The 24,745-nt window shown below is 43.9% G+C and overlaps 1 protein-coding gene and 2 long non-coding RNA genes across 7 annotated transcripts in view; 1 reads left to right on the top strand and 2 right to left on the bottom strand.

Annotated features, from left to right (window-relative positions):
- The window catches only part of LOC111953234 (transmembrane protein 163a), a 67,871-nt gene extending 60,989 nt beyond the window's left edge, over window positions 1-6,882 (bottom strand). For 2 of the 3 annotated variants that reach the window (XM_023972370.3, XM_023972369.3), the window contains exon 1: window positions 4,761-5,038. In XM_023972370.3, coding sequence (XP_023828138.1) covers window positions 4,761-4,938 — 178 coding nt within the window. In that variant the 5' untranslated portion in view covers window positions 4,939-5,038. Of the gene's footprint in view, window positions 1-4,760; window positions 5,039-6,668 lie in introns of those variants that run through there. The other variant, XM_023972371.2, reaches the window with a different exon arrangement.
- LOC139023116 (uncharacterized) lies at window positions 5,150-5,629 on the top strand. Its single transcript, XR_011474272.1, has 2 exons — window positions 5,150-5,247; window positions 5,462-5,629. It is a non-coding gene; the product is annotated as an uncharacterized lncRNA (long non-coding RNA).
- Window positions 6,883-10,458: 3,576 nt separating the features above from the next.
- On the bottom strand, window positions 10,459-20,294 carry LOC111953166 (uncharacterized). Of its 3 annotated transcripts, XR_011474267.1 has the most exons (7): window positions 17,959-20,293; window positions 17,285-17,831; window positions 16,616-16,745; window positions 15,741-16,424; window positions 15,468-15,554; window positions 13,607-15,283; window positions 10,459-10,966 (listed from the first exon to the last, which is right to left on the bottom strand). It is a non-coding gene; the product is annotated as an uncharacterized lncRNA (long non-coding RNA). The 3 variants fall into 3 exon arrangements; XR_011474266.1 differs by having other exon boundaries at window positions 15,468-16,424; window positions 17,946-20,294; XR_011474265.1 differs by having other exon boundaries at window positions 15,468-16,424.
- Between the last annotated feature and the right edge of the window lie 4,451 nt (window positions 20,295-24,745).

Below are 24,745 nucleotides of genomic sequence, written 5' to 3'. Positions count from 1 at the left end.
TACAAGCTTTTTTTACATTCAAATTTCAATAACTCCTTGGTCATGTGACACTTACTTCAAACAAGGTTCAGAATGTCCACTGACTACCCTTTTATATTGCACACCCTTTAGTTTGTCCATTTTTTTTTTTTATCTCCATGGTTTCCCATGAATTTTTCAAAATGTAGAATTTCAATAGCTCCTTTGTTCATGTGACCTACTGACCCTAAACAAGGTTCAGAATGTCCACTGACTATACCTTCATATTACACACTGATGTTTGTTCTACTTTCATCTAATGCTATTAGACTTAATCTGTAAGCTTTGCAGGCCTTCATTTTTACATGGCTGTTTAAAAAAACTTAAGTCAAAACATTTTCCATTCTCGCAATAATTATCTTTCACATGGAACTGAAAAAGATCCGCAAATGGCTGTATGTGGAATGGATGAAGGACAGGAGAGGTGTTCAAACGGAGGTGCTTAAAGGAAGGCGCACAGGTAGGCCTCATGAAAAACAGTATTTCATATGCTCTTTTTAATCACAGTAATAGGCAGTGATTTGTCAGTCACCGTGAGTTTGGTAATGTGAAAGAATCTTTTAATAGCATCACTTTCATATACTGTACATGAAGACAAATCCTTCTACGTTGAGAATTAGACGCAGTTTACATACCTGATAATGACTTGATATTTGAGTGCATTCACAACAAGCCCCTGCAGACAACTTAAAATTAAATATTGCATTTGAGGGTTCGTTTTTTCTGATTTAAATAGTTATTTGATATGCATGGCCTACTATTTCTAACTGGGAAAATCAATTCCTACGTCTTTTGTGAGTAAAATCATTTCCCCAAAATTGATTTAGGTACATTTTTGTGAAGTGGTATAAGGGTTGTGATATGGTAAAATAGTAAAGTCATTTAAGGGATCAATACATTTCTATATTGCTTCCCAGTATCTGCATGAACCATCAGGCCAAGTGTTTTTTGGTTGACCTGCTGGACAGAAAGAGGAGGAGGAATCGGAAAATGCCTGCATTCAATTCAGGTTCTTAGTTATTCCATTGTACTGGATCTAATACATATTACATTTTACATACGTTCATACAGTGTAATACTTTTTTATGACATACTGTTAAAAATCTCTCTTGGCTGCTCTCTGTCACTTTCAGACATGGGCAGAGCAACTTGAACCACGGGTTTCTGTAAGAGAGATAATCCAAAGGCACAGAAACACCCCTTGACTTTCAATTGGCACTGTTGACCTGTATGTATTATCCTGATTGGCTCTGTGGTGCACAGTCTGGCAGTCTGACTAAAGTGGGCAGAGGTATGAGGTAGAGGTCGACCGATTAATCGAATGGCGATTTTAATTAGGGCCGATTTCAAGTTTTCATAAAAATCGGAAATCGGTATTTTTGGACACCGATTTGGCTTTTTTCACCTTTATTTAATCTTTATTTAACTAGGCAAGTCAGTTAAGAACACATTCTTAATTTTCAATGACGGCCTAGGAAGGTGGGTTAACTGCCTCGTTCAGGGCAGAACGACAGATTTTTTACCTTGTCAGCTCGGGGGATTCAATCTTGCAACCTTACAGTTACTAGTCCAATGCTCTAAACCTGATTACATTGCCGCAAGGTAATGTTGCTAGCTAGCATTAACTTATTTTTATAAACAATCAATCAATCAATCAATCATAATCACTGTTAACTACACATGGTTGATGATACTACTCGTTATCTAGGTGTCCTGCGTTGCATATATATGACGCGGTGCGTATCGTTGCTCCAATGTGTAACCTAACAATAAACATCAATGCTTCTTTCTAAAATCAATACACAGAATTATGTATTTTTAAACCTGTATATTTAGCTAAAAGAAATCCAGGTTAGCCAGGCAATATTAAACAGGTGAAATTGTGTCAAACTTTTGCGTTCATTGCACGCAGTGTCAGTGTAATATCACAGTTTGGGCTGCCTAATTTGTGTGAATTTTACGTAATTATGACATACATTGAAGGTTGTGCAAATGTAACAGGAATATTTAGACTTATGGATGCACCCGTTAGATAAAATGCGGAACGGTTCCGTATTTCACTGAAGAATAAACATCTTGTTTTCCAGATGATGAGTTTCCGGATTCGACTATATTAATGACCTAAGGCTCGTATTTCTTGTGTTTATTATGTTAATAACTAATCTATGATTTGATAGAGCAGTCTGACTGAGCGGTGGTAGGCAGCAGCAGGCTCGTAAGCATTCATAAACAGCACTTTCATGCGTTTTGGAGCAGCTCTTCGTTGTGCTTCAAAGCATTGCGCTGTTTTATGACTTCAAGCCTATCAACTCCCGAGATTAGGCTGGTGTAACCAATGTGAAATGGCTAGCTAGTTAGCGGGGCTAATAGCGTTTCAAACGTCATCTTGCTCTGAGACTTGGAGTAGTTTTATTCCCCTTGCTATGCTTGGGTAACGCTGCTTCGAGGATGGCTGTGTCGTTGTGTTGCTGTTTCGAGCCCAGGTAGGAGCGAGGAGAGGGATGGAAGCTATAACTGTTACACTGGCATACTAAAGTGCCTATAAGAAATCTAATAGTCAAAGTTTAATGAAATACAAATGGTATAAGAGAGAAGTAGTCCTATAATTCCTATAATATACAACCTAAAACTTCTTACCTGAGAATATTGAAGATTCATGTTAAAAGGAACACCAGCTTTCAATATGTTCTCATGTTCTGAGCAAGGAACTGAAATGTTAGTTTCTTCATAGCACATATTGAACTTTTTACTTTCTTTCTCCAACTGCTTGTTTTTGCATTATTTAAACAAATTTAACATGTTTTCATTATTTATTTGAGGCTAATTGATTTTATATTGATGTATATACACTGCTCAAAAAATAAGGGAACACTTTAAACAACAGCAATGTAACTCAAGTCAATCAACTTCTGTGAATCCAAACTGTCCATTAGGAAGCAACAACTGATTGACAATAATTTCACATGCTGTTGGATGCAAATGGAAAGACAAAAGGTGGAAATTATAGGCAATTAGCAAGAACACCCAATAAAGGAGTGATTGCTGCAGGTGGTTGACCACAGATCACTTTCAGTTCTATGCTTCCTGGCTGATGGTTATGGTCACTTTTGAATGCTGTGGCGGTGCTCTCACTCTAGTTGGTAGCATGAGACGGAGTTCTACAACCCACAACAGTGGCTCAAGGTAGTGCAGCATCCAGGCATGGCACATCAATGCGAGCTGTGGCAAGAAGGTTTGCTTGTGTCTTCAGCGTAGTGTCCAGAGCATGGAGGCGCTACCAGGAGACAGCCAGCTACATCAGGCAGACCGTGGAAGGGAGGCCGTAGAGGGCGACAACACCCAGCGGCAGGACGCTAGACCTCCGCCTTTGTGCAAGGAGGAGCCTCGCCAGATGCCTGCAATAATGGACTCCAGAAGGCAAAATGGGCATGGTGTCTGCTGCAAACGGTCAGAACAGACTCCATGAAGGTGGTATGAGGGCCGACGTCCACAGGTGGGGTTGTGCTTACAAGCGAACACGTGCAGGACGTTTGGCATTTGCAGAGAACACCAAGATTGGAATTCCGCCAGTGGCGGCCCTGATGCTTTCACAGATGAAGCAGGTTCACACTGAGCACATGTGACAGACGTGACAGTCTGGAGACGCGTGGAGAATCGTTCTGCCTGGCCTGCAACATCCTCCAGCATGAACCGTTTGCGGTGGGGTCAGTCATGTGTGGGGTGCATTTTTGGGGGTCCGACAGCCTCCATCGTGCTCGCAGAGGTAGCCTGACTGCCATTGGTACGAGATGGAAGATCTAACCTTGGTGAGACCATCATGCTGGTGCGGTTTGCCCTGGGTTTCCTCCTAATGCAAACGAACAATGCTAGACCTCTGTGGCTGGAGTGTGTCAGCAGTTCTGCAAGAGGAAGGCATTGATGCTTGACGGCCGCGCTCGTTCCAGACCTGAAAATCAATTGAGCACTATCTGGGACATCATGTCTTCATCCATCCACCTAATGCGACGTTTGCACACAGACTGTCCAGCGAGTTTGGCGGATGCTTTAGTCAAGGTCTGGGGAGGAAGATCCATCAGGAGACATCCGCACTCATCATGAGCATGCCTCAGGTATTGTAGGGAGGCATACAGGCACGTGGAGGCCACACACACGACTGAGCTCAATTTTTGACAATTGTTTTTACGGACATTACATAAAGTTGATCAGACTGTAGGTGTGGGTTTTCACTTTCATTTTGAGTGTGGATTCAAAGTCCAGACTCATGGGTTGATACATTTTGATTTCATTGATAATTTGGTGATTTTGTTGTCAGCACATTTTTGTTCACGCTCTGTAATTCAACTAGGAATACAAGACGCTGCTCACATTTCCACATGTTTATTAGTTTTGGAAAGCAAATTAATGTCTAAATCGTGAAAATAAGACCTGTGCAATGTTGTGCGCAATTTTTCCAACATCATGACACTTGTTTGGAGTCTGTGGCTCAAGTGGTTTGAAAGRTTTTGAGGTTTGAAAGCGCGAATATCCGTCGAATATCGAACTTGAAACTGTCTTTACCTCGGTAACTAATTAAATGTTACGGCTGCGTTACTATACCCCCTTCAACTAAAGTCTTAACCATAATTGTTTCAGGTATCCGGTCTGCTAAGAGACAACAATGTATAATGGAAATTCGAGACATGCCTGGAGTAGCCCGTATGCGTATTGTATTTTTGTTTGATTTGTCATAGATATCGGCCTACCTTGCCCCTCCACGCTATCGCTAATGTTCATCTCCTGGTCCAGCTTGAATTTAGGGTGGCTGTTGATTTGGGGTGGCTGTTGATCTGTCGGGTCGCACTGGCCGTTCACAGTCAACGGATGGTCAATAGTCGGATCCAGGATGGTGCTCAACCGGTCTGAGTCTGTTGAGTCCGTCATTGTTCTAAATTGCGGTTCCAATTAGGCAACTCCAAAAACGMTTCCAATTAGCATTCACCTCCAGCATTGGCCGCGCGGTGAAACACCGCTTCACATTCATTTCAATGGAAGGAAAGTTGAGAGAGAGGGGGACCTTTAGAAGGTGAAAAAAAWACTTTTCCCAACTTTATGCAAATCACCAGCGGCGACCGCTGGGCGATGACCAATCATAGGGAGCTGTTCCCATGACGAATTTAACGCTACGCCACCCAATGCTGGAGACTTTCTTCAGCGAAGATGGCTGACAAAAATACTAGGATGGAAGCAAATGTAAGTGATTCAAACGTCATAACGAATCATCCAAAAAATGTACAGTTGACAGGAATATGTTAGTTAATGTAGAGACAAACGATTATGCATATTTTAATCATAAAGTAAATTTTCGAAAATCGCGATTTAGCAAGCTAGCTAACATTAGCCAGCTAGCTTTATGGGTGTTGTGACATGAGTATGAAATTGTAAGTCTGGTTGTTTAACGTTTTAGGGACTCCTGAAACAACCAGCACACCAGGCTGTCGTCTTGTGAAACAGTGGATGTAAAGAATCTAGCTAGCTAAAGCATTTACTGCAAATTGAATGAACAAATTTGTAAGCTTGCCTTACTGATATTTTCCATGCAATGCATATTGATTAAATAAAGTAACTAGCTATGTTCTTGCTTATTGTGCAGTGGAGGATAAAAATGCCTGTATGCCTCTGGATCGGCTATCTAGCCCATCTATGGACCCAAACGTTTGGTATACATATTAGTTCAGAACCTAGCTATGAACCTCAGCTATCATAGCCAGTTGTATCAACTTCAAAACAGTCTGAATGACATTAATGAAGCCTATGGGTTGAGTAGAATATAATATAACTTTGTGCTAAGGATGCAACTCGTGTATACATGTAGTTATTACCATGCATGAGATCCCCACATTGTAGCTTGTACATTCAGTATATTCACTGATCATGTACCCTACCTTGGCAAATAAAGGTGCAGATCAGGTTTTATTTTTATTTATTTTTCACCTTTATTTAACCAGGTAGGCAAGTTGAGAACAAGTTCTCATTTACAATTGCGACCTGGCCAAGATAAAGCAAAGCAGTTCGACACATACAACAACACACAGTTACACATGGAGTAAAACAAACATACTGTCGTGACGTTGTATTAGTTAATGTGGCGACTGTTGCTCATCGAATGATTACAAGTTTCTAATTACGTGATTAACTGAATCAAGCAATTATTAACTCATTAACCTGGGGCACCATGGGAAAACTAGTTTTTATTGAGTTTCTATTTTCCAAATTAACTCAAAGAATATCAGAATATCGATTTTACCACAGCCGGCAATTAACCAGTTGCCCCTAACAGTCTCGTTCTGAACGTCGTATAGCCCGGGATTCTGCACGGACCCGGGTCTCACTAATGAATTCGCACCACACCAATCTTAGTTGAATGTTTATTTACTAAAAAGCAAAATGATGATAAAAGATACACATACACAAAAACACATTCAGGCTATTGATTAGAACTTAGTATAACGGGCCAACACACTAGGGCGCGTGTTACCCAAAATGGGGATTTAAAAAGAGAGAAAACACAAGAGGAATATACATTTGGGTGAAATTGTCAGCTATGCTCATTCTAAAACCTAGCCTTGCCCCAAACGCCGCTGTTATGAGTCAGAATATAATGATGTAATTACTTGTGGAAGGTCTCCGTGGATTTCCCGTGTGGACCGTCCAAGCTGCTCAATGACGCACTTCCCTGCGCACCTCTCAGTGTCCTCACGATGTCCGTGTCCTTTGGCTTTACTGGCCTGTTCCTTTGTCCTCGCTCTGGAAGGGGTCTTCGGAGGACAGATAGCTCTGTAGCTCAGAGCTCACAGCGTAAAGATGAAAGAGTGTAGATACCACGATTCGATGGGGAGGGAGCTAGGTGGTTCGCTTGTATTCACCCGCTTAGACACCGCTACTCATCCGTTAGCTGGGTAGAAAAATATTTCTTTGTCTTCAAACTTGTTGCGTTTTGGGTTCGTTGACCTTTTAGACCTTTGTGGCAGCTCGGGTCACTTAGTCTAATCTGTTAATTCTGCACTCACAGTTTTATACCCTCGGGTCAGAAGTGGGCGTAACCGCCTTCAGGGCAATTCTCTGGGCGTACCAAGTTTGAGAGGGCAAGTATAGATTTTACTCAAATCCAAATTTAGACAACTAACTTCACATTTCATCTCTACCGAAACATTCATTTGATTTGGACATTTTCCACACAACGTACAATGTATAAACATCAAGCATATACGAGGAAAACCTTAACGTTACAATGTTTTCATAATAACGTAATCTATTAACCTTAATTACAAAACAAAAATGACATACATTTTCATATTCCAATATCGTCATGACCACCATTGTAGTTGACGGAAACCATTGTTCCAAAGTCCCTTTATTCATGTTTACAGTTCTGAGCTGGTTCTCCATAGTGAGAGGGAAGGGACAAGGAATGTGTCCGTGGTCTCAGAATTACCATGGGTGAGGGTCATAAAACCCCACATCTTCAGACCCCTAGATCTCTCCTCCTCTGTTGGGGTTGAGAGATAAGCTGTAGGGTGTGGTCTCCTGTAACCTGACCTGATCAGGACAGTCATGACAATACAGTCAATAATACAGTAGAAAAATAAGTCTATATACAATGTGAGCAAATGAGGTGAGATAATGGAGGTAAAAGGCAAAAAAAAAAAGCCATGGTGGCAAAGTAAATACAATATAGCAAGTAAAACACTGGAATGGTAGATTTGCAGTGGAAGAATGTGCAAAGTAGAGATATAAATAATGGGGTGCAAAGGAGCTAAATAATAAATACAGTAGGGGAGGGTAGTTGTTTGGGCTAAATTATAGATGGGCTATGTACAGGTGCAGTAATTCGTGAGCTGCTCTGACAGCTGGTGCAAAGCTAGTGAGGGAGATAAGTGTTTCCAGTTTCAGAGATTTTGTAGTTCGTTCCAGTCATTGGCAGCAGAGAACTGGAAGGAGAGGCGACCAAAGGAAGAATTGGTTTTTGGGGTGACCAGAGAGATATACCTGCTGGATCGCGTGCTACAGGTGGGTGCTGCTATGGTGACCAGCGAGCTGATGATGACCTGGAGCCAGTGGGTTGGCGACGAGTATGAAGCGAGGCCAGCCAACGAGAGCGTACAGGTTACAGTGGTGGGTAGTATATGGGGCTTTGTGACAAAACGGATGGCACTGTGATAGACTGCATCCAATTTATTGAGTAGGGTTATGGAGGCTATTTGTAAATGACATCGCCGAAGTCGAGGATCGGTAGGATGGTCAGTTTACGAGGGTATGTTTGGCAGCATGAGCTTTGTTGCGAAATAGGAAGCCCATTCTAGATTTAACTTGGATTGGAGATGATTGTGTGAGTCTGGAAGGAGAGTTTACAGTCTAACCAGACACCTAAGTATTTCTAGTTGTCCACATATTCTAAGTCAGAACTGTCCAGAGTAGTGATGTTGGACGGGCGGGCAGGTGCAGGCAGCGATCGGTTGAAGAGCATGCATTAGTTTTACTTGTATTTAAGAGCAATTGGAGGCCACGGAAGGAGAGTTGTATGGCATTGAAGCTCGTCTGGAGGTTGTTAAACACAGTGTCCAAAGAAGGGCCAGAAGTTTACAGAATGGTGTCGTCTGCGTAGAGGTGGATCAGAGACTCAGCAGCAGCAAGAGCGACATCATTGATGTATACAGAAGAAGAGAGTTGGTCCAAGAATTGAACCCTGTGGCACCCCCATAGAGACTGCCAGAGGCCCGGACAACAGGCCCTCCGATTTGACACACTGAACTCTACCAGAGAAGTAGTTGTGAACTAGGCGAGGCAATCATTTGAGAAACCAAGGCTATCGAGTCTGCCGATGAGGATGTGGTGATTGACAGAGTCGAAAGCCTTGCCAGGTCAATGAATACGGCTGCACAGTATTGGTCTTATCGATGGCGGTTAGGATATCGTTTAGGACCTTGAGCGTGGCTGAGGTGCACCCATGACCAGCTCTGAAACCAGATTGCATAGAGGAGAAGGTGTGGTGATTCGAAATGGTCGTAATCTGTTTGTTGACTTGGCTTCGAAGACCTTAGAAAGGCAGGGTAGGATAGATATAGGCTGTAGCAGTTTGGGTCAAGAGTGTCTCCACCTTTGAAGAGGGGGATGACCACAGCTGCTTTCCAATCTTTGGGAATCTCAGACTATACGAAAGAGAGTTGAACAGGCTAGTAATAGGGGTGCAACAATTTCGGCAGATAATTTAGAAAGAAAGGGTCCAGATTGTCGAGCCCGGCTGATTTGTAGGGTCCAGATTTGCAGCTCTTTCAGAACATCCGCTGACTGGACAAGGAGAAATGGTGAAGACTTGGGCGAGTTGCTGTGGGGATGCAGGGCTGTTGACCGGGGTAGGGTAGCAGGGGAAAGCATGGCCAGCCGTAGAAAAATGCTTATTGAATTTCTCAATTATAGTGGATTTATCGCTGGTGACAGTGTTTCCTGTCCTCAGCGCAGTGGGCAGCTGGGAGGAGTGTTCTTATTCTCCATGGACTTTAGTGTCCCAGAACTTTTGAGCTTGTGTTCCAGGAAGCAAATTTCTGCTTGAAAAAGCTAGCCTTGGCTTTTCTAACTGCCTGTGTATATTGGTTTCTAGCTTCCCTGAAAAGTTGCATATCACGGGGGCTGTTCGATGCTAATGCAGAACGCCATAGGATGTTTTTGTGTTGGTTAAGGGCAGTCAGGTATGGAGAGAACCAAGGGCTATATCTGTTCCTGGTTCTACATTTCTTGAATGGGGCATGCTTATTTAAGATGGTGAGGAAGGCATTTAAAAAAATAAATAACCAGGCATCCTCTACTGACGGGATGAGATCAATATCCTTCCAGGATACCCCAGATTAGAAAGGCCTGCTCGCTGAAAGTTTCAGGGAGCGTTTGACAGTGATGAGTGGAGGTCGTTTGACCGCTGACCCATTACTGATGCAGGCAATGAGGTGTGATAGCTGAGATCTTGGTTGAAAACAGCAGAGGTGTATTTGGAGGGCAAGTTGGTTAGGATGATATCTATGAGGGTGCCCGTGTTTACGGCTTTGGGGTGGTACCTGGTAGATTCATTGATAATTTGTGTGAGATTGAGGGCATCAAGCTTAGATTGTAGGATGGCTGGTGTTAAGCATGTTCCAGTTTAGGTCGCCTAGCAGCACGACAGCTCTGAAGATAGAGGGGGCAATCATTCACATATGGTGTCCAGAGCACAGCTGGCAGAGGGTTGTCTATAGCAGGCGGCAACGGTGAGAGACTTGTTTTAGAGAGGTGGATTTTAAAAGTAGAAGTTCAAATTGCTTGGATACAGACCTGGATAGTAGGACAGAACTCTGCAGGCTATCTTTGCAGTAGATTGCAACACCGCCCCTTTGGCCGGTTCTATCTTGTCTGAAAATTTGTGTTAGGAATGGAGATTTCAGAATTGTTGGTGGTCTTCCTAAGCCAGGATTCAGACATGGCTAGAACATCCGGGTTGGCAGAGTGTGCTAAAGCAGTGAATAAAACAAACTTAGGGAGGAGGCTTCTAATGGTAACATGCATGAAACCAAGGCTATTACGGTTACAGAAGTCACAAAAGAGAGTGCCTGGGGAATAGGAGTGGAGCTAGGCACTGCAGGGCCTGGATTCACCTCTACATCACCAGAGAACAAGAGGAGAGTAGGATAAGGGTACGGCTAAAAGCTATGAGAATTGGTCGTCTAGAACATCCGGAACAGAGAGTAAAAGGAGTTTCGGGGCCGATAAAATAGCTTCAAGGTATAATGTACAGACAAAGGTATGGTAGGATGTGAATACAGTGGAGGTAAACCTAGGTATTGAGTGATGAGAGATATTGTCTCTAGAAACATCATTGAAACCAGGTGATGTCATCGCATGTGTGGGTGGTGGAACTGAAAGGTTGGATAAGGTATAATGAGCAGTGCTAGAGGCTCTACAGCAGGGGTGTCAAAGTCAAATGGACGGAGGGCCAAATAAAAAATTTAGCTACAAGCGAGGGCCGGACTGTTCGAATGTTCATTGAAAAAATTTTAAATGACGCATATAGTCTAGTGAACCTAATTGAACCTACTGAAAACCAACAAATATATTCCAATATGATCAGATAAATAAAGCAATATTTTCTTATGCTCTGTCAGTAATCTTTAATTTTCAACAGACACAAAAGACAAATTTCCTTTATATAAAAATCCCCATAACATAACATTAAATGAAAGAAACCGGTATCAAGGCACCATCAGTAGCCTATATTTTCTATTTTAGCAAAAGTGGGTAAATTACTTCAAAGAAAAAAACAATAATAGCAATTTTCTATCATCCACTCAACTGAAATATTTTTAAAATATAATTGGATTGAAATACAATAAAATAAAGTGCAAAAATCTATTAATCAAAAACAACACTTTGTTTAAGGAGAAGTAACATGCAGTGAAAACAAATATTAAACTTTAACTTTTAAACTTGAACTGAGTAAAAACTCTAAATATGTGATTGCACAGTAATGTTCACCTGTTTGAGGTTGAGGGGTTACTTGGTGGTGTCCCATCTTTTCCACAAGTTCATCAATGTTCGGGGTAAGGCTCTGAGCTGAGGAAATCCTCAGAATTGAGTGGAGGTGTTCAGCAGTAAGTCGACTTCTGTGTGATGTTTGTTCAGGTCATCAAAGAAAACAGTTGTTCACACAGGTATGTGCTGCCAAACATAGACAACGTTTGAGCAGCCTGGATGCGCAGCTGGGCATTGTGTCGGGAGGAAACGGGCGAACTCCGCAGCACCCACTGCCGCATATTTTGCCCTCAGTGCATCATTGATTGGAGGTCAATCAACTCCATTTGGAGGTTTGGTGGTGAGCTTTCCACGTCAACAGCAAAAATGGTTACCGAGCAGTTCCAACCTGCTTTTTTGTGCTTCAAAGTCAGCAAATCGGCGTCGAAAGTCAGCGGCAAGCATACCTATTTTATCAGCCAACTGTGCGCTCGCGGAACGCCACTGGTAGAGAGCTTCTCTTCATGGTCTGGCAGCTGGGGAAAGTGGCTCAAATTTTCTTTTCCGCATCTGCGTCTCCCACAGAGTCAGTTTGTTTTAAATGCCTTCACTGTATGTTACATATCAGAGATGACATGAACCCGACCCTGCAGCGTCAAGTTCATTGCATTCAGATGACTCGTAATGTCACACAGAAAAGCCATTTCACACAGAAACATTTCGTCTCGGAGTTGTGTTGTGTCTTTCCCTTTGCGTCCAAGAACAGACAAATCTCCTCACAAGCTCGAAACATCTTTGAAGCACCTTCCCTGGCTTAGCCATCGCACCTCTGTGTGATAAGGCAAATCACCATGCTCCGTTTCTAACTCCGTCAGAAATGCCTTGAACTGGCGGTGATTCAAACCTTTGGCTCTGATAATTAACTGTGCGCGTGATGATGCTCATTACATGCTCCATTTTCAAGCTTTACCGCACAACGCTTCCTGGGGTATGATACAATGATAAGCTGTCAGCTCACCTGTCGCGTTTTCCTCTTGCATCTTTTCCCGTATCTTCGCCACCAGTCCGCTCCTGTGTCCACACATCGCAGGTGCTCCGTCGGTTGTCAAACCCACGAGTTTTTCCCAAGGCAGCTCCATCTCATTTACACATCTTGACACCTCTTCATACAAATCATGCCCCGTAGTTGTGCCATGCATAGGACGTAAAGCCAAAAACTCCTCTGTCACGCTTAGGCTGGAGTCCACTCCGCGGATGAAAATTGACAACGGGCAATGTCAGAAAGTCGGGGCTCTCATCCACAGCCAAGGAATATGCAATGAAATCTTTTCCCTTTTTCACAAGCTGCTCTTTAGATTGATGGACAACTGGTCTACTCTCTCGGCAATGGTGTTTCTGCTCAGACTCACATTTAAAAAGAGTTGCCTTTTTTCTGGGCAAACTTCGTCACAAACTTTAATCATGCAGTTTTTGATGAAATCCCCCTCCGTAAATGGCCGGGCTGATTTAGCGATCTCTTCTGCCAAAATAAAACTGGCCTTGACAGCAGCCTGGCCTTGTGATTTGGCTTTTTTGAACAGAGCCTGTCGAGATTTGAGGCCTCGTTTAATTCCTCTGCCTTTTGTAGCCTTTGTTCCATGTCCATATTCTTGTTTTTGTCCGCGTGTTTCGTTCATAATGTCGTCTCAGATTATACTCTTTCAGTACCGCCACACTTTCTCCACACAGAAGACACACAGGTTTTCCAGCTACCTCCGTGAACATATACTCCGACTCCCACCTTGTTTGAAACCCCGTTCTCAGTGTCCACCTTCCGTTTTGCCATTTTTGATGGGTATCTGAAAGTTAATTTTACTGTGATGCTGACGACTGCTGTGCCAATAAATATTGAAATGAAGCAGCCTACTGCTCGGTGCGTCACCGTTGCATTGTGGGAAATGTAGTATTGGTGCGTGTAAAAGATCTGCGGCTGCCGGCTTGCTGCGGTCTGCGGGCCGTTCTAATAATAAATCAAGATCATCCCAGGGCCGTAAAAAACCTTCTCGCGGGCCGGATGTGGCCCGCGGCCTTGACTCTTGACATATGTGCTCTACAGTGACATAAGCCAATAAACACTAACCAGAACAGCAATGGACAAAGCATATTGATATTAAGGACAGGCATGCTTAGTCGAGTGATCATAAGGGTCCAGTGAGTAGTGAGGTTGGTTGGGGTAACGGCAATTCAGACAGCTAGTCGGTAGCAAGCTAGCATAGGATGGAGGTCTGTTTTTAGCTACCTCGTGCGTTTCCAACGGTAGATTAGTGGGGTTCTGTGTGATAGAGGGGATCAATCCAGTTGGCAAAATAGATATAGTTATAGTGACCCAAGAAAAATTGTCCGATAGACCTATTCAGATAGCAGCCGATAAGACAGCTAACGATTAGCGGGCCGCAGATGGGCGTTCAGGTAACTTCGCGACAGAGGGGCCAGTTGGATAACTCCCTCGGGCAGATAACGTCGGTAGTCCAGTCTTGAAGGCCCGGTGGGGCTCCGCATCGGCAGTAAAACGGGTCCGGATAGGTGATTGTAGCCCAGGAGTGGCTGATGGAACTCTTCAGCTGACTAGCTCCGGAATAATTTATGTTTGCTCCGGGATCGACGCAAGCCAATAGTCACACGGATCCAGGTGTAAATGTCCAGAGCTTGCGGTTGAAATCCGGGGATGTGGAGAGAAAAGTAGGTCCGGTATGTTCTGGTCTGAGTCGTGTTGTGCAAAACTGGCGATAGCTTTTTGAGCTAAAGGATAGCTGATGACCACAAACCGTGGTTAGCTGAATACTAACGTTAGCCAGTAAACTGTCTAGCTTCTGGCTAGCTTCTATTGTGGATTTCAGATTTGAGGTAAATAATACTTTTTTTTTTTAATTGGTGAGGCGGGTTGCAGGAGAGTGTTTTGAAGTTGAGTTTTTGGAAAATAAAATATATAAAAGATATGCGAAGAAAGTATATATATACACGGGACATGACAAGACGAGGACAAAGGACGTCTGACTGCTATGCCATCTTGGAATCAATGGTATGAATGTCTGACATTATTTTTCAGTCATATCCAATACCAGGAGTATCAAATTCCAGTCTTTGAATGATGCTGTGTCTGCATGTATGTATTACAATTACAAAATTCAACAGTGTTTACCAATCTTGATCCTGGGACATCAATGGTTACACATTGTAACTAAGAGACTAGAAACAGGATTTAACTAGTTAAAGGCTGATTTGTAATTCATATATACAGAAAAAAAAAWTTTTTAAACAGTACACTACACTTCCTATGCATCATGTAAATACTCTAAAACCAGTCAATCTCTATCTAATGCACTTCATCTGCATTGATCTGTTAAACACAGGATAGTTGTGGCATTTCAACCAGTAGAGAATGTGAAATGCTTTATTGAAATAAGTTAATTATCCAAGTGTTATAAATACATGCATTACAAATATTATAATTGTAATATTATAAATACAAGTTCAATCTGTACTTCAATGCACATCTGTTGTGCATTACAAAAACAGGAAGAAAGAGGTGGCGAGAGGTGTAAAAGACAAAGGGAAAGAGGTAAGAACCTAGGAGCAGGGAAGGCAGCATATGATTAATGATTAGTGCTACCCAAATATTCTCTCAGTTCATCACAATTACATAAGTGTCTAGTCGGCACGAAAGTTGAGGCGGCGATGATGGGACTGGGGGTTGGCATCCTCTCTCACATAAAAACATCTGCAGACGAGAGACAGATGGCGAGAGAGACAGCATGTTTAAGCCTTGTTTTTATTCTAACATTATCATAAATCAGGAGGTGAAATGCAAAACTGACCTTGGATCYTTAACTCTGGGTCTACTGCATCTCTATCTGTATTTCAATGTAAAGCATCTCTTTAATAATAATTCCTGTTGTCCTGACCTTGTGACCTCTCACTTCTGATCATGCTGTGCCCTCTATGTAGCCAGTTCAGATGTGGGAGGGTTTCACCGACACAGCTGATATAACCTAGAGGATTTAGGGAGAAGAGGAAAGAGGYATGAAGTGAAGGAGATTGAGAAAATAAGGTAGTTAAAGAGACAGTGTTCAACAGGAATCTGTGTGTGGCTGCAGAGTACTTTATGCTGAAAAACATGAACGGACACACGAGGACAAACAATATAGTGTAGTTGTAGAAATAATGAAGTGTCTAACTATTCTCCATGGTTGGCCCTCTTGCCTATTCTTTGAAGGTGGAAGGAGCCACAGTTATACACCTGAGCCTGCTTACTGCACAACACAATCCATCAATCAGATTGATACACGAGTGTGTAGGTGTGGGTTATAGAGTGTCTAATTGTTCTACATTTTTTCAATATGGGTGATTTTAAAATAGCCGGTGTTGTTTTTGTACAGACATCACACCCTTACCTAAACAGCACCCTCACCTGAGAAGTATAAATCAAAGGGAGAGAAACTGGAAATTGAATAACTGCAATTGACATAGCTAAGTAAATGGAAGAATACTCTTATTGCAATGTGAATGGCTCTTAAAAGAGCCTTTGGTTGTGGATAGTGTAGTCTATGGTGTTGCCAGGGAACAGCACCCTCTTCGAAGAAGTAGGAGGTGAAGATCTCCCGCACACAGATTGCCTCTCTTGTGGCATTGTTGTACCCCATACTTGAAACATCCTGCAGACTTCTCTGGCACACGGCGGCTGCATATCCCCTCCTGGGCCTCGTGTCCATCCTCATGAAGTTATGCAGGACACAGGTAGCTTTCACACACCGGAATTCCTCCAGGAGGCAGGCCCAGATGGCCCTGGTCACCCAACCTTGCAGTGCCCTACACGTTAACTGTAAGCAATCGCTTTGAAGGAATCTCCAGTTACAAGGTATCTGTAGGAATATGGAAGACAATGTAATTATTAGAGTTTTACATCACCAGGTCATTGTGGATTACTAAAGTGTAATATCKCTGATAACAAATCATGATAACATTGGGTTGATAGATGCATGGCCACACATATGTGCATGTGACAATAACAGGATCATATCAAGGATAGCGTCACAAATGAATACATAAATACCACTTGAAGCTTGATGATGAGTTGATCATTTGAATCAGCTGTGCAGTGCTAAAACAAAAACAAAAATGTGCACCCCTTGGAGTCCCCAGGACCTCTTCATTTATAGACAGGCTTTCATAGCTCTCTTTATCTGAGGACAGAAAACATCACAAGAAACAGACTTCATTATAGTCAAATTACACCACACTGAATATTATGTTACTATTATCTCAATCCTCACTTCTAGGGACAGGAACTACACAAAAGTGCCTGCCTTATCCAGAATAGCCTACTCTCTCACTGACAGTTGGGGCTGCTATCCTTTCACCCTCCTCCATGGCTGTTAACTAGCTAGCTACCTACAAATGCATTTGGGGTTTGTTTTTTAGTGATAAATACATCAAGATAGCTAGCTAATATGAAGTTAGGTAGATGGTGATATACTGATATTTCATTCACTTAGCTAGCTATCTATACAGTATGTGAAGTTGGTTAGAAAGCTAGCTAGCCAACTAGCTAAGTTAGCTCATTTGAGTTAGACAGCACTGTAGCTAGTTAGCTAATAGATCGGTTGTTTTACACTTTCGAAATGTATTTACTTACTTGAATAGGTTCTCCCAGCCATGTGGACAATTGGAAACAGGGCAGCATACTCATTCCCACAGACATTCTTTTTTACCCCGCACTAACCTCTGGAAGAGCAATGCTTCTTTGTTGGTTATCAGATCTTTCTTGTAGCCTGCCCTGAAGTGGTTGATCCGCGTGTCACAGCTCAGCAGCTGCTTGGGCTTGTAGCAGTACAGGCGGCTGCTGGTTGGTCGGCAGGCACAAGTTACACATGGTGGTCTCAGACAGTAATCCAGAACGGAATAGGCTCTTGTAAAGAATCCGGTCTGTCCGTTCCTCACCTAAGTGTCGTAAAACATGAACTGCCTCACTTGGTGGGACCACTGTCACCTCCACCTGTACAAACCCCTCTCACAGTAATGGAAAAATGGTAGAGTAGGTCTGGTTCCGGTGGTCTAGCACCTGCCCTGCAATGCCCACCCCCAACTGTGGGGAGTGCAGTTGGGCCAGCAGGACGTCCCCACCATGGCTCTTGGGTCACCCCTGGAACTCGTTCACAATGACAAGAGCCTCCAGCTGGTCCCCCGCTACAGAAGCAGCGCTTGCGGTCCAGGAGAATAGGGCCCATTGAGTGGATGCTACACACATCCAAGGTGCAGTTGAGCTTCCACTGTGGGGGAGAGTAGAGGTCACTAAAGGTGAAAGGGTGGTAGGCTAATGTGGATAGTGATGGATGAAAGATAGTGTTGGAAGCAAGGTTGAACTTGTTCTGGGGGAAGGTCACCTTTCCTCCTCACCTCCAGAACGTTGATGTTGCGGAAGAGGAAGAAGAGGCCTGACAGGGCCAGCAGGAGGAAGATGCAGACATATTTGGACAGGCAGTTCAACATGGCCCCTGTCTCCAGTCCCCCTGACATTGACACATAGAAGCTGGTAACTGTACATCTGCTCTGTGTTTGCATTGCGTCGCTATCAGATGAAAACATCTTATCTTAAAAACAGAAACTTTTAAGGAAATTGAAAAAACTGCCATAATTGGTAGRACTTTATAATAACACCTGGTAATAAAGCATTGATATTGGATTAGAAATAGTTAATTCAACGTGTATTAATCATGTATTAATCATTATTTCTAAATGTTTAAATGTTAGTAAGCTATTCATAAACAATTGTGGAAGTCCTACACAGGGACACTCGAAGACAATCTTAAATGAGAAATTCTTTATTATCAGCGCGCTGGAGAGGGTCCAACCAACTCAATGCACAAAGTACACATGTCGATCAGGAGCTCTACGCGGGGCAGTCCTGTTAGTTATCTTATATACAGACAAGTTATATTTGCATGATTTAGCTTATTCATCATTCATATTTAATTCATCATTAACATTTACTTCCTTCATGTGACCGACCAATACTGGGTCATGCATGTGACAGACTAATACCTCACTAGGCTGCTTCTCTCTTGAAACTGAGAGAAGCAGAACTGAGAAAGATATCACTTTCTCAAAACAAGGTTCTGGACGTACCGTACTGCCAAATTGCAGATACTGATAGTTAGGATTTGTTCAATGAGTCACTCATGATCACAGAAATTGGCTATTAGAAAAGCACATTAATAGAACAGAGAAATTGGTTATTAGACAAGCACATAAATAGAACAGAGAAATTGGTTATTAGAAAAGCACAAACAAACATTTCCACCAAACACTATTTTCATAAACACTGTAACAACATATTTTGTTTAATATAATAAAATAATGACTAAGGTGTCTGTTAATTGTATTTTTATACTTTCTAAATTATTTATTTCAATTACAAACCAGTTGTAAATGAGTTATTGGTTTGATGTGAGATTTGATGTGTGTGTTTGTATTGTTACCTGAATGATGAGCACCAGCTCCAACCTTCTTGCTGGGCTTCAAGGTTCTCGCTTTGACAGAGACTACATGATAAAAAGTATGTGGACACCTGCTTTCGAACATCTCATTCCAAAATCATGAGCATTAATATGGAGTTGGTCCCCCCTTTGCTGCGATAACAGCCACAACTCTTCTGGGAAGGCTTTCCACTAGATGTTGGAACATTGCTGAGGGACTTGCTTTCTTTCAGCCACAAGAGCATTAGTGAAGTCAGGCACTGATGTTGGGCGATTATGCCTGGCTCGCAGTCGGAGTTCCAATTAATCCCAAAGGTGTTTGATGGGTTTAAGGTCAGAGCTCTGTGCAGGCCAGCCAAGCTCTTCCACACCTATCACAACAAACCATTTCTGTATGGACCTCGCTTTGTGCACGGGGGCCTCGTCATGCTGAAACAGGAAAGGGCCTTCCCCAAACTGTTGCCACAAAGTTGGAAGCACAGAATCGTCTAGAATGCCATTGTATGCTGTAGCGTTAAGATTTCCCTTCATTGGAACTAAGGGACATAGCCCGAACCATGAAAAACCACCCCAGATCATTATTTTTCCTCCACCCAAATTTCCAGTTGGCACTATGCATTCGGGCAGGTAGCGTTCTCCAGGCATCAGCCAAACCCAGATGTGTCCGTTTCCACTGCTCTAGAGTCCAATGGCGGCGAGCTTTACACCACTCCAGCCAACACTTGGCATTGCGCATGGTGATCTTAGGCTTGTGTGCAGCTGCTCGGCCATGTATATCGATGTCATTAATGTGCTGATGTTTCTTCTGAGAACAGACKATTTTTACGCCCTACACGCTTCAGCACTCGGCGGTACCGTTCTGTGAGCTTGGGTGGCCTACCACTTTGCGGCTGAGACATTGTTGCTCCTAGACATTTCCATTTCACAATAACAGCCCTTACAGTTGACTGGGGCAGCTCTAGCAGAAATTTGAACTGAGTTGTTGGAAAGGTGGCATCTTATGACGGTGCCACATTGAAATTTACTGAGCTCTTCAGTAAGGCCATTCTACTGCCAATGTTTGTCTATGGAGATTGCATGGCTGTGTGTTCGATTTATATACCTGTCATCAACAGGTGTGACTGAAATAGCCAAATCCACTAATTTGAAGGGGTGTCCATTCTTTTGTATACAGTGGGGAGAACAAGTATTTGATACACTGCCGATTTTGCAGGTTTTCCTACTTACAAAGCATGTAGAGGTCTGTAATTTCTATCATGGGTACACTTCAACTATGAGAGACGGGAATCTCATCCTGTGTCTTTCTATCGTGCGCGTGTGGTTTTCGGTAAATGAGCTCGTGGTGGCGAGTGTATGGCTTGTAGTTGGAGCTCTGTAATTTCTATCATGGGTACATTCAACTATGAGAGACGGAATCTAAAACAAAATCCAGAAAATCACATTGTATGATTTTTAAGTAATTAATTTGCATTTTATTGCATGACATAAGTATTTGATACATCAGAAAAGCAGATCTTAATATTTGGTACAGAAACCTTTGTTTGCAATTACAGAGATCATACGTTTCCTGTAGTTCTTGACAGGTTTGCACACACTGCAGCAGGGATTTTGGCCCACTCCTCCATACAGATCTTCTCCAGATCCTTCAGGTTTCGGGGCTGTCGCTGGGCAATACGGACTTTCAGCTCCCTCCAAAGATTTTCTATTGGGTTCAGGTCTGGAGACTGGCTAGGCCACTCCAGGACCTTGAGATGCTTCTTACGGCGCCACTCCTTAGTTGCCCTGGCTGTGTGTTTCGGGTCGTTGTCATGCTGGAAGACCCAGCCACGACCCATCTTCAATGCTCTTACTGAGGGAAGGAGGGTTGTTGCCAAGATCTCGCGATACATGGCCCCATCCATCCTCCCTCAAACGGTGCAGTCATCCTGTACCCTTTGCAGAAAAGCATCCCCAAAGAATGATGTTTCCACCTCCATGCTTCACGGTTGGGATGGTGTTCTTGGGGTTGTACTCATCCTTCTTCTTCCTCCAAACACGGCGAGTGGAGTTTAGACCAAAAAGCTCTATTTTTGTCTCATCAGACCACATGACCTTCTCCCATTCCTCCTCTGGATCATCAGATGGTCATTGGCAAACTTCAGACGGGCCTGGACATGCGCTGGCTTGAGCAGGTGGACCTTGCGTGCGCTGAGGATTTGAATCCATGACGGTGTAGTGTGTTACTAATGGTTTTCTTTGAGACTGTGGTCCCAGCCCTCTTCAGGTCATTGACCAGGTCCTGCCGTGTAGTTTGGGCTGATAACTCACCTTCCTCATGATCATTGATGCCCCACGAGGTGAGATCTTGCATGGAGCCCAGACCGAGGGTGATTGACCGTCATCTTGAACTTCTCCATTTTCTAATAATTGCGCCAACAGTTGTTGCCTTCTCACCAAGCTGCTTGCCTATTGTCCTGTAGCCCATCCCAGCCTGTTGCATGTCTACAATTTTATCCCTGATGTCCTTATACAGCTCTCTGGTCTTGGCCATTGGTGGAGAGGTTGGAGTCTGTTTGATTGATGTGTGGACAGGTGTCTTTTATACAGGTAACGAGTTCAAACAGGTGCAGTTAATACAGGTAATGAGTGGAGAACAGGGAGGCTTCTTAAAGAAAAACTAACAGGTCTGTGAGAGCCGGAATTCTTACTGGTTGGTAGGTGATCAAATACTTTTCATGCAATAAAATGCAAATTAATTACTTAAAAATCATACAATGTGATTTTCTGGTTTGTTTTAGATTCCGTCTCTCACAGTTGAAGTGTACCTATGATAAAAATTACAGACCTCTACATGCTTTGTAAGTAGGAAAACCTGCAAAATCGGCAGTGTATCAAAATACTTGTTCTCCCCACTGTATATAGTATATTGTCCACATACTTTTGGTCACTGTACTGCTCTAGTCTGTGTGTGATTTATTGCGAACTATTTTACATTTTCAACTACAATGAACAGGAAATCAGCACACATGTAGTTTTAAACATGCAATTAAAGAATTGAAGTCAATATGTATTAATAGGACACAGTGAAGTGACACATATGGAATGACTAAGGTTTTGACAGTTCGGCTTGCACATGTGACCAGCCAACAATGGCCATAAAGGGGTATTTTTTCTATCTATGCGGTCTGTATATGACAATGTGTCACGTCCTGACCATAGTTCTTATGCCTTCCAGTTATGAGCTATCCGGCGCCACCTTCCCGCCCCAGCCCAGTACCACCAGTGCCTACACCACGCACCAGGTTTCCAGTGCGTCTCCAGAGCCCTGTTCCTCCTCCACGCACTCTCCCTGTGGTGCGTGTCTCCAGCCCAGTACCTCCAGTTCCGGACCACGCACCAAGCCTCCTGTGCGTCTCCAGAGCCCTGTACGCACTGTTCCTTCTCTCCCGCACTAGCCTTGAGGTGCGTGTCTCCAGTCCGGTACCACCAGTTCCGGCACCACGCACACAGGCCTACTGTGCGCCTCAGCAGGTCAGAGTCGGCCGTCTGCCAACGCCGCCTGCACTGCTCGTCTGCCCAGCGCCGCATGAGCTGCCCGCCTGCCCAGCGCCGCCTGAGCTGCCGCGCTCTGCCAGCGCCGTCTGAGCTGCCCGCCTGCCCAGCGGCCGTCTGAGCTGCCCCGCTGCCCAGCGCCGTCTGAGCTGCACGCCTGCCCAGCGCCGTCTGAGCTGCCCTGCCAGCGCCGTCTGAGGCCCGTCGCATGGTGCCGCGCCCAGCGCCGTCTGAGCTGCGCGCGCCCTGCCCGAGCGCGTCGTGAGCTGCCCCCTGCGCAGCGCCGGTGACTGAGCCGCCCGCCAGTCAGGAGCGCCGCCAGAGCGCCGCCCGCCAGTCAGGAGCCGGCCAGAGCCCGCCGCCAGTCAGGAGGCCGCCAGAGCCAGCCCGCCAGTCAGGAGCCGCCAGAGCCGCCCGCCAGTCAGGAGCTCCTCCCAGTCATGAGCTGCCCTCCAGTCATGAGCTGCCCTCCAGTCATGAGGCTGCCCTCCAGTCATGAGCTGCCCTCCAGTCATGAGCTCCCCTCTCAGTCATGAGCTACCTCTGTCTGATACCTCTCTGTCCTGAGCTACCTCTCTGTCCTGAGCTGTCTCCTCAAGTCTTTAGTGGGGACCTTGGTGAGGATTCCTAGGCCAAGGTCGGGGGCGAGGGTCGCCACTCAAAGGACGCTAAGGAGGGGACAAAGACAATGGTGGAGTGGTGGCCTCGTCCTGCGCCGGAGCCGCCACTGCGGACAGATGCTCACCCAGACCCTCCCCTTGAGTTTTAGGGGTGCGTTCGGAGTCCGCACCTCAGGCGGGGGGGTACTGTCACGTCCTGACCATAGTTCTTATGTGTTTTGCTTGTTTTAGTGTTGGTCAGGACGTGAGCTGGGTGGGCATTCTATGTTGTGTGTCTAGTTTGTCTGTTTCTGTGTTCGGCCTAATATGGTTCTCAATCAGAGGCAGCTGTCAATCGTTGTCCCTGATTGGGAATCATATATAGGTGGCTTGTTTTGTGTTGGGATTTTGTGGGTGGTTGTTTCCTGTCTTTGTGTTTTGTCTGCACCAGAAAGGACTGTATCGGTTTTGCCACATTTGTTGTTTTGTAAGTGTTCACGTTTTCGTCTGTTTATTCGTTTAATTAAATATGTTGAACACGGAATACGCTGCGTCTTGGTCCGATCCCTGCTACACCTCCTCTTCAGACGAAGAGGAGGAAGGCTGCCGTTACACAATGACATCTGTGTGAAGATTATTCTGAGATGTGTGTCACCATAGCAGTGCAATGATGGTACGTTTTCTAGCCATGCTAAAGGGAAGTCAGTGAAAAAAATTGGCATTCTCAGAAAGACCAAAACATCAACATTTAAATATCTAATGTCATTATTGTTTTCTGTAGGAATATTCATCTTGTTACACCATTAGAAGCCTACACACAGAGAACTGTCAACACAATTATAGTTTTAAGCTTCACAACTGTAGGAGGATATACAGTTGGAATAAAACAAATAAGGAATTGAAAGAAAGATTTCATTCGTGTCTATGATTACTTACTACAAAAACATGAATGCTGTGCTAGGGTGACACTAGGCTTGCCTAGCGGTCTAAGCCGCTGCCCGTGGAACACAGCTTGCTGTTGCATGGGTTCGAATCAGACCCATTGCTATTTCAGTACTCTCTCCCCCATATTTCTTCTCCTCCAACAAACAACTAATTATGTAATGATTGGGACTGCCCCACTCCTTAAAAACAAAAAATMATGATACAATCATAATCCATGGTTTTCTTCTGAGCTGTCTTGTATTATTCATGACCGTAATCTAGCCTGGGCTAAAGCAAGGAAATCATGTTCTGATGCTGGTTGGCTTATTTTTAGGCAGTTACGAAATAAGTGTTATTTTCTTCTCAGGAAGGCCAAGTCTGAATATTTTATGTCTGTTACCACTGATAACCTGAATGACCCTAGAAAGTTTTGGAAGGCTATTAAGTCTATGTCTGGTAACAGTAATGTTAATGAATTACCGCCATGTGTTTTGAAGGACTCTGTTGCTGTATATGACAAAACTGAAATGCTGAATTGTTTCAATGAGCACTTTGTATCATCTGGTAGGCTGTTTGATTCAGTGTCCTCTGTCTCTGTACAACCCTGTGTGTATGAACCAGTGAGAGCTGGTCAAACGTTTAGCTTTTTGCCAT

Source organism: Salvelinus sp. IW2-2015, linkage group LG27 (assembly GCF_002910315.2).
Source record: "Salvelinus sp. IW2-2015 linkage group LG27, ASM291031v2, whole genome shotgun sequence".
Taxonomy (NCBI): Eukaryota; Metazoa; Chordata; class Actinopteri; order Salmoniformes; family Salmonidae; genus Salvelinus; species Salvelinus sp. IW2-2015.
This window is presented reverse-complemented; position numbering and strand designations above follow the sequence as displayed.